The 10,492-nt window shown below is 45.1% G+C and overlaps 1 protein-coding gene across 2 annotated transcripts; it reads right to left on the bottom strand.

Moving 5' to 3' along the window:
• Nucleotides 1–34: 34 nt before the first annotated feature.
• b3gat1b (beta-1,3-glucuronyltransferase 1 (glucuronosyltransferase P) b) lies at nucleotides 35–9,509 on the bottom strand. 2 transcript variants are annotated; one of them, XM_067257006.1, is made up of 5 exons: nucleotides 9,380–9,509; nucleotides 3,393–3,535; nucleotides 2,511–3,022; nucleotides 2,063–2,359; nucleotides 35–738 (listed from the first exon to the last, which is right to left on the bottom strand). In XM_067257006.1, the coding sequence occupies exons 2-5, from the start codon at nucleotides 3,502–3,504 to the stop codon at nucleotides 481–483; spliced, it is 1,179 nt and encodes a 392-aa protein (XP_067113107.1). In that variant the 5' UTR covers nucleotides 3,505–3,535; nucleotides 9,380–9,509; the 3' UTR covers nucleotides 35–480. The 2 variants fall into 2 exon arrangements, with proteins under 2 accessions (XP_067113107.1, XP_067113108.1); XM_067257007.1 differs by having other exon boundaries at nucleotides 607–1,493.
• Nucleotides 9,510–10,492: the final 983 nt, after the last annotated feature.

Here is a 10,492-nt window from a genome sequence, read left to right on the forward strand (position 1 = left end):
AGAGAAAGACCCTGGCAGATGGAGTAGTGTTTTTTATTTTATTATTTATATGTACATAATTACAGTGGCTCATTTATATTGCAGGCAGATTCTTTGACAACTTACAGTAACCTTTGAATATCCAATCAAAAAGTGTATAATGGCCCCTTGGCACCACATTTGAAAGAAAATGGAAACATGGAAATCAAAGAAGAATCTTAGTTGGCCGATGTCCAGTGACTACACAATGCTTTGTCCATTGTGATATAATACTTCAGTAACTAACACTACAATTAAATTCAGCAGTGTCACATACCTTTAAATATCAATAATTTCTGTTGGAGAACTCTGTGATATATACTGTAATCTGTACAGAAGACCCTGATCTGAACATGAAAGTGCTGAAACAAAATCAGTAGTGTTGCATGATCAGGAAATGTGTGCATACGAATGGAAGGGAAAAAATGAAGCTCTGATTACAGTAACGTAGTGTTAGACTAGCTATTTTTCTCCCTGCTTTGTGTGTACGTGTGTGTGTGTGTCTGCATTTGAGTGTCTGCATGCGTGTGTCTCATTTGCAATGAAGTTGAGGGCGCTGTCTGAATAGCTCAGTGTTTTACAGTGAACACGGGATGGGTTCATGTCCTCCCTGACCAGTCTGTCAGTCACTGCTGATCCCCGCCAGACAAGGCCCCCATTCTTCTTTCCTGCTTCACACCCCACAACAGGCCAGGCCTGGACAACCGGGGCCAGCTCCCCCTACAGAGAGGAGAGACCACCAGGCCACTGATTGGTCCAATGTGTGGTTCGAGAACACTGATGGGATGGTTGGCTTGTTTTGGCTGGTTGGAGGATGCTTCCTATTGGATCCAGCGTCTATGAGTCCTGCGCTCTGCATTGCCTGACTTGTTCTCTCTTTGCTCTCTGGCCAGCTCATCTTGGCAGCCTTCCTGTCATCAGGGCGCCAATGCGCTCAGCTGAATATTGCTCTCCTCTGTGACTTTGTGCTTTGATATTTGATGCCCGTGTTTGAGGCTGTGTGCTACAGTACTGTATTTGTGGACTGGTTGGCTCCCCTCTTAGAACTGTTACCATAGCAGCCAGGGGTGGACCTAAAGAACTGTACAGTACAAGCACCACTGACTCCCTCACTCAGCCAGAATACTCCACTGTCCCAGCCAGAGGAGGTACCTGAAAAGCCAGTGTGCTTAGTGGGCAGCGAACACATGTTCTATCCAGTATTCTTACATTTTGAATAACAAATGTGCAATACATATTCAGCAGGACAAGCTTCGATTCTACAGTAGGTTTCCAGGTTCATGTCAAGTCCCTGGGGGGCCTAGGAGAGCGTGTCGGCCCTCCGCCAGCCCTCCAGGGAGTCAGAGTCATTTACATATCTCTTTCATCACCTGGTATCAGACCAAGTATCATATGTCTACATTGGAGTCAGTGAATCCTTTCTTGCCTTCATTCACCAGAACAGGCTTCTCTGTCCTCGTGTGCCATACAAGTACCTGCTCAAAACAGAGAGGACATTAGAGGATTGTTCTGCTTAACCCTCGTGCTGCCTTCGGGTCACATGACCCAAAGGTTCATAACGAACCATCGTTGTGTTTACCCAATTTTACCCAATACAAAAACAAATAAAAATAATTTTCTTTTAACCTTCGCAATGTGGGGGGTCTGAGACAGCCCAACGGTTAAAAGAAAATGCTTCACTTTGTTTTTGTATGCGGTAAAGTTGTTGCAATACGACGGTGGGTCACAATGACTGATGGGTCAGAACGACCCGAAGATAACACAAGGGTTAAATGCATTTCTCAGTCACTATTACACTCACACTCAGAGAGCAAGTTAAAGATGTGTTAGGCTTAAATTGAATTGGCACTCCATTCTGAACACTACAGCTGTTAAGTTTCAGGAAGTGTTATTTTAAGGCTGCATATAGTATGTTACAAGTGTACTGCATGTGCCCAGAGTCATATGATCACAGTCTCTAGACTGAACTAATCAAGAAAGATCGTGAAATACCTGTATATTTTTGCTTCTCAAAATTAACACCCCCTCAAAAAAACATCCTCACCTTAGTGCAATTAGCAGCCTTGGGCTCCAGGTCATTGAGTGTGACCAGTTCCCTCAGTAAGCTGCTCTCCTGGTAGCCTCCCTTTACTCCTCGCAACTTGAAGTAGGCCTGAGGCTTATACAGAATAAGCTGCAGGTTGACCGCAAAGCCAGCCATGTCGATGGCGAAGGGCCGGTGTGGGTCAAATACAGTCTTCCAACCGTACACTTTCCCCAGGGTGTTGACTTTAGGGGACTCGTAGCGCAGGCCTCCTACGAAGGCCACAGGCCACACCGACACCTTTTTGGTCGAACGCATCTAGAATGGAGACAGAGAGCATGAGCTACTTCACTGAGAACGACATTCCAATTTTTTTTTCATTTTCTTCATTTCGCATTTCAATGCAAAGTACAAATAGCGCCTATCTAGGGGTTGGCGATGAGGAGCGGGAATGCGCGCGACAGCTCACCTCCTCAAACAGCTCCAGGCTGTAGGTGTTGTCGTCGTCCGCAAAGTAGACGATGCCAGGTTGACTGCTGTTGACGCTGAACGTCTCCCGGAGCCAGCGCAGTGCCAGGTTCCTCTGCATGGTTCCCCGGGGGATCCGCGGGTCTCTCATGTCCCCACGCAGCTTATAGTTCCTGGGGGTCTCCACGTTGAGGTGGGTGTAGTTGAGCCCCGTGTCCCGGAGGAGCCGGGTGACCAGGGGCGTCCTCCTCTGGGAGTCCTCCACCAGGATCCAGTGCAGGTTGGGGACGTGGAGGAAGGTGTTGGCCAGCCGGGTGAGCTCCGCCTTCTGGACGGGTCGGCTGTAGGTGGGGGTGATGATGTGGATGGTGGGCAGCACGTCGGACCAGGGCGGAGGCCGGCTGTAGACGTACTCTGTGCGGACAACTTCCACGATGTCTCGGTTCTCCATGGAGCAGGGCTCCCTAAGGCCGAAGGTGTTCCGGGAGTCTCGCCGACTCTCATGTCTGTCATCTAAGGCAGGGAAGAACATGATGTCAAAACCCACTTATTCTTCAGAATGTTTTGCCTTCTAGATGAGTCAAATGAGTTTAGCTGCTATATGAAATGTAAATATAAGAAATCCATCATTGGCTGAAGGCTTGCCACCAAATAGATTTAATATTAAGTTCCATCCATCATGGCTCAGCAATGGGTTCGTTGGCATTTGAGATTTTAAAAACTGCAGTTCTACACTTTCGGTATCTGAAAGAATGCACGGTTGGCAAGATGCAATTGGTGAGATTGTTCCCAAAAATATTTTTTATGAAATAGTCTGGATCTGGCTAGCAGCTTTTTGTGAAACCATGAATTCTCACAAGAAGCTCCCAAAAATGACCATTACCCTTTCGAGCAGCCAGCAGGGGGGCGATGGTACTCTGGTGCCAGACGGTGATCAGTAGAGTCCAAGGCAACACGATCAACACGATGGCTAATATGTCCCGTCTCTTCGGCATCTCCGGGGTCGGACCTGAGCCACGTCATTACCTGCGGCACACATCACAGAGGGTGCTTCAAGGTCAGACTGAACGCCACTCAATACAAAAGCTAAAATGGAGATGTTAACTTGAAAACCCTTTGCTAAAATACAGGAAGTGGGTTTGTGCTAATAATACATGCAGTTTCTCCCTGCCGCTGTATTTTAACCGTTGGTACGAAGGAGGTGTTTTTGATTAAGTTCACCGTGTACCCAACAGTAAAGTCATTTGTCAGGACATAGAGATCAATCGAAACACTCAGCTCTTGTGTTGAACTGAGTCTATTGAATGATCAAGGTTGAGGACATTTATATTTATTCATGGATGTTATTAGCAGCTTATTAACAGTTCAAAGACAACAAGTTGCAACCTTAACACTTGCTGAAAGACGTCTCCAGTATAGAGTCAACACTCGAGAGAGTGAGGGTGATCCCTGACTTTCTAAAAGGCTTTATACAATACAAGACAGTGCATCCCCCCCTCCAGCCAGTGCCATGATGAGCTGGCCCAGGAAGTAGAAAAGCAGCCTTCTAATGAACCATCTTTGTGCCACCATGAAAAGTCAGCTTGAATCACCATACAAGGATCTGGCTCACAGGGTCAGCTCTGCAGAAAAACATTTGCGATTTACGATCCCGCTGCCCCCAGTGGAGCCACTACACACCCGAAAATAGGTCAGGAAGGGCTGCGAGCGGTCCTTTCATCGCCTCATGAAAAGGCAATCTGAAACACAACAAAATTCCTCTGTTTGCATGTGATCTAAGGCAATGGGTCTGTGACAGTAGGCTGTAAAAGAGTGTTTGGAGTCCATAATGTTGGGTTGAATGGCAAACTGTGAATGTGGACTACACCTGTCACAAAAAAAACAGCCTGAAGCAGATATCATGAAGCCCAAAGCGATCTAAAGGTTCACTGCAGGCGAGGTGATGACACAAAGCTTTCAAATCCGCAGAGGCATAACACATGACCTGCTAGTCGACTCCACAGGTGCAACCAGCCAGAAGATGTGGTATGTTTTCTGATTTACCTTCATAAGAGTTAGGGCTATGGTGGTAAATATAAATGATTTAAACCTGTGACTATTCCTTCGCTGTTGACGTAGTTAGAGCATGTTTGATTTGAATCAAGTGTAGGTTTGACTTGCTGATTTCCAGCGTCTTTTGTGACACCAGAAAAAGGTGCCTGAATCACTGCAGGAGATTGCTGGGCTCCCGGAGTGAAACACAAGCGATAAACAAACTCAACAATCAAACTCGTCCAATGAGCTCAGAGCTGGTTGATTGCTGGAACCACAACATGACATTGATTCTACCTTCCACGCCACATTCAGTAGATGTCTCTGACCAGTGGAAAGAAGTAATGCAGAGCACAGCTAATCACCTACTTCACCTTTAGCATGGGATCAAGACCAATTGTCTTCTCATTAATCACAGCCACTAAGGTATAATTAATCCTTGATTAGAGGATGCAAACCCCGGTGTAAAAAATCCATTGGCATGGTGGGTAATTATCCCATCATGCCGGTCTTAATGGGGTTGCTGTGTTAATGAGGTGCCATTAATATTGGCAAGGTAATGACAATGCAGAATATGGTAGCAATCAGTAATTTAGAACCCCCAGTCCATATGACTTATTTCACAATTATGCTGCACCTGCAGGCCAGTGCTGTAATAAACGGAACACTACATGTCCTGCGTTGTAGACGGATCCATCTGGTCAGTTCAAGGAGAGTACTTTCTATACTGGCATGCAGACAAAAGACAGCCACAGGAAGCTTCAGGCTACCAGCAGTTACTCTACAATGGAGAGGAAAGCTGTTCCAATCACAGACCCTCAGCCTCCCAGCAGTCTACTGTTTGCTGTGAGATTCATATATAAGTGTCCATCAGTGTAACCCAGTGTGGGTTACTGATCCACTGTATAGGACAGCTCATAACACTGTCAAAGCACATTATTATGCAAAAAAATACAGCTCCCTCATGCAAATAATTATTACAGCCTACATTATGCAGAACACGATTACCATGCAGGTAAATCAGTGTTTATTGGAAACCACGGTTCTCCCGGCCTGATATTCTATGGAATCTTGTGTAATCGTACCGTGGTCTTATTGGTGGTGTAATAAAATATAATGCTTTGATCCAGTGTTTCTTCCTCTGCTCGTAGCTGCCAAGAACGTGAACAGACACATCACGAAGTTAACCGAAATGTTGAACGACGGCTTTTTGAGCCGCCTATGTTCATCCTTGGAGACTGAAAACTGTCAACAGCAGAATGGGACTCCAGGGACAATACCTCTGCAGTAAATGCCACTGCAACACAATAGCCCACAAATCAGCCAGTAGCTGTGTATTATTCAATCCATAAGCCTCCCAAAAGGATGCACACACACTCAGACTGGCTGTGTGTGGAGATAACACAATCAAAAGCGCAACCGGGACTAATATATTCTGTATTTCTTGAACCAATCTTTCAAAGGCTTGTTGCTTTTTGGAGACAATATTTTCAATGAAAATGGCCAAAGATATTAGAGAGCATTGAAATGAAAGAACACTCCACATTTCCAAACATGTCAATATAGACCTTTCTTTGGCATTAACCACTGAAATACTGTTGGACTTGTGACAGTTGATTATTTGCTGTTCTGACCACATGCACAGCTTTTTTCTATCCCCTTGGAGAAAAGCTTCTGCTTAATGAATAATGTGTCAAATGTATATTTTCAGTGCTGTCCATCAGGAAAAATGTGCTCTCATGCATGATCACTAAGATATCTGGTATTTCTGGCGAAGATGTGGGTTGAGTCTCACACAATCCTTTTGTATAAATACTCTGTCTACATACTGCATCTCGGGTGGTTGGAGCCATGGATTAATGAGCGTGGACTCAATTATATGCTAGAAAGTTGGCTTTCCCTACTCAACAGCAAGCACATAGAGATCATCTCCCGTTTGACTTCAAAGTGTCACATGCCTTTGAAATTCAAGAATTTCTCCTCTCCTCCATGGCAACTGGCCAGAGAAGGTATCAGTATGTTAATAAAGATGAGTTCTGGCTTGCATCATGAAGTGCTGCCATGTGCTCACTTCCTTGATGTTTTAAGGTTAGAAGTCTTCCAATATAGATTGTATGTACTGTATGATGTTACTGATTTGGGTTGGTAAATTGAATCGTATGTGACAGATCATCATCCCTGATTTCTCATTGGATGATTTGCATGATGAAGATCATTAAAACTTTATCGAAAGCTTGGCAGCTGTAGCTCTTGTTTGGACTTGGCAGTGCTGGAGTTTGTGCTCTGTTTGTGCCATTTATTTAGGGGACTGACAGAACCAAGCTCTGTGGTGACTGAGGCGTCACAGAAAGACCCAATACTAGGACACGCACACACATACACACCCACACAAACACACACACCCACACAAACACACACACATCCACACAAACACACCCACACACCCACACAAACACACACATACACACCCACACAAACACACACACACAGAAAGCTGGACAGGAACCAAACCATTAACCGCACTAGAGGAAGCAGGACGACCAACTAATGGGAACCACTAGGGATGCAGCATTACATGTGGAAATGGTTCCAATTAAGCAGTCCAGCCATAAACTCCGGTGGGCTGAGTGGGTTGTCTAAACATTTGCGGGCCTTTTAATCAAACTGCATCAGCTGAGAATGCACAAACACAGACAAGAGACTCATAAATCAAGAACAATGCCATCGATTTACAGAGACCTAGAAAAGCAACACAAAAGGATTCTTTCCTTACCACAGGACAGCCACACTATTTCTCTGTTTCAAGTCATCAGTCTCGAACTAACACTTGTTGCTGCCTGTTAATTCCTATCACCTAGCCATTGTTCTAGTCGGGGCCTTAGATTATACAATATATTTTCCTTTAGACTTGCGAAGACTGAACTACCATATTTTTACTTCACATGGTTATTTATATAAAGTGTTGTATGTCACATAACAGCTGTCAATTTCTTCACTAACCCTTAGTCTGTTGCTGTGCTCACCAAATACTGCAAGCCTGGGTATAGGTTACCAAAGAGCTTTACCATCACCTGAACCCTGACATCCTTTTGAAACGCCCAGATTGATTCTTGCCCTCGGAGCACTCATTTCCCACCTCACCAAATGGAATGATTTTCAGATACATAAAATAAGATGAGATTTCTAAGATGGGGAATGGCTTGGCATATTTATTTCAGTGTAACTCATACATACTAAAGTCACAAATGAATCTGTTTATTTTGATCCATCGGACACACACAGCACATCCAGGCAGCACATCCAAGCAAATTAGGTCAGCTGTGAATTGCACTGTATGTGAATTCTATATGCAGGCTCTGAGCCATGAAGTCAAATTCCTATCATCAATAGATGTGGCAAAATGGGACCCCTGGGCAAAAGAAATAATCATAAAAAGAGAAATCCATTTCCATATATTTACTAGAGCCTCTCATGCCTCACCACTGGTGCCAGAACAATCTTTAGCTTACAGTATAAGATGAATGTACAGCTAACTGTAACGAGAGTGCAATAAACCACAGAAAGCACTAAGTGTCATCATGCTGGTGCTGCATGTTCTAAAGTCTCTGCTGTATGACAAAGGCATGGAGAGACCCCATCCACGAAACATCCGAGTGCACATCTGAGAACGCTGAGAATCGCAAAGGAAGAGCGGCAGTGTCGATCACCACAACGACAGGGATGTTCCGATGAATGCAAACCAAACCAATCGGACTAACGTCATCGACTGTCGGGCATGGGTGGCGCGCGTGACAGGTGTCACAGGAGGCAGAGTGTGTGTGCATCAGACCGGCTGCCCTGAGCCCAGTCCATCCTCCAGTCACGACCGAAACAGCCAGACTAGATCAGAGGCCAGGAGAGCGGGAAAAAGACCAGACTGTCAGGGCACATTTAGCACTTAGAAAGATTGAAAGCTCCTTACCATGTATTTCATGAAGCGCACGGCTCACCACAACTATAAATAGCTAGCCCTTTCGTAGCCGACCTCTCAGTCAGGGTCAGTTAAATCCCGCCTCCGTAGGGAGATCCATCCGAGTGTAGTCTGTTCTAATAACCGTCACGTTAGATTGCATTGGGTCCACATAGGTATCAACCTATCAGTGTGGTGGGAGGAGGACAGATAGCTGTTATAATTGCTAAGAAAGTAGTTGAGAACTCAGAGACATACTCTCCCTGCACCTCAACTGGGCTCTGGGGAGGCCTAGTGTCAGAGTAGTCAAGAGGATTACCGTGCTGTTGAACTGTACAGCCATACCCAAACACATCTGCACTTGTCCCCTCTATAATAAAGATGAATCTGCTTAGACAGAAAAAAGCTTTCTCTCATCCAGGATTAACCCTCGTCAAAGCCAGTCAAATCCTAATGATGTCTATCATTATTTCATCAACCTATGCCTGCTAGTCAGTCTAGTCACGATAGACAGCTGTCATTATTATTATAATCTGCATCGGGCCACAGAGAACCACGATCACGACAGAGTTGATCTCTGTTCAGACATAAAGTTTGGAAAGACCTTGACCTGGGGCTAATTTTAACTGTTTTTGATTGCTCTGTAGTTGAGTTACTTAGATATGTGTTGTGTTATGAATGCATGGTCTGTTCTTTTATTGTACTGATGCCTTTGGCTTCACTCTGAAGTCTAATTGTATACTTTAATACAATTAAATAATTTTTGCATTACACTACTTTTACGCGACAGAGGGTTTGGGATACTAGATAGGATACATACTAGGTTCAGGCCCTGCCAGAAAACCTGGACTTCAGAGCAGCCATGAATGTATACAGCACACTGTACTCACACAGGGTCCTCCACTCTTCCCATGCAGAGTCCAAAAGTCCAAGTCTTTTGTTGTTGTTGTTGTGATGATGTGTTTGTTGTGTTACTGCTCCCGGTCAAAGAGGTCCATCAGGTCTGCATCCTCCTCACCAGTGAACAGGGCAGAGTGGTCAGCCCACTGAGGAGGACTAGACAGGCTGCTGCCTGCTCTGGACACAACGTCCGGGCACTGGCCAATCCACGGGCAGGGTGGGCAGGGTCACGTCCTCAGTGTCAGCCCCTGTGGAGACAGAGGAGGTCATCGCTCTGGAAGAATGCTGCTTCTCATTCGCTAAAACAAAGGCCGGGATTGTCAAAGCTGACGGAGAGAGAGGAGATGGAGGAGTGGGGGGCGGGGGGTGGGGGGGAAGGGGGGGATGACGAGGGATGGGGGACCAGGGACAATGGAATAAATCACATCAAAAATGTTCCAGACCCTCCCAGTGGAATGTAGCTCGGGGATGAATCTGGGTTTGACAAATGGAGAGAACGATGCATGATGTCCCTGGGTTGTTTCGCTGCGCCATAAGCAGCGTGTCACATGGTCCAGTCAGTCAGACAGTAGTGCCACTTCTTCATGTCCTTTCATTTCCTGACAAAGGACCACATTCTGAACGGACTTCCTGAACAGTCACATACTTGACGTGATAAAAATATGCTTCCAACTCACAGGAATTTCACAGAGGGGGAATAGACGCTGAAAGTAACACTCATTACACATCAATAATTCTTAAAATCGATGGGATCAAATTGCGTGCTGATATTGGAAAATTCTTCTGACATTGGTCAAACTGAATCTTGAATTGTGCTTACAGAAGGTGTTTTGGATGTCTGTGTGTGTGTGACCTTGCTGTCCTTTGAAAGATTAGAACAGAGGAGATCAGAGGTACTGTGTTACCGTATGGGAGAGGCTGAATCAATCTACAGATACACATCTCTGGAACTGAATATTTGGAATGAAATACAAACGCCATCAACTGAACACATTATGGATGAGTAACTACCATACCAGCTTCACTGTACCAGATGACAACTTTTGCAAAGATCAAGACAAGACAGAAATACTCAGAACCTGTCAACCAAATGAATGATGTGA

The sequence above is a fragment of the Osmerus mordax genome, chromosome 19 (genome assembly GCF_038355195.1).
Source record: "Osmerus mordax isolate fOsmMor3 chromosome 19, fOsmMor3.pri, whole genome shotgun sequence".
Lineage (NCBI taxonomy): Eukaryota > Metazoa > Chordata > Actinopteri > Osmeriformes > Osmeridae > Osmerus > Osmerus mordax.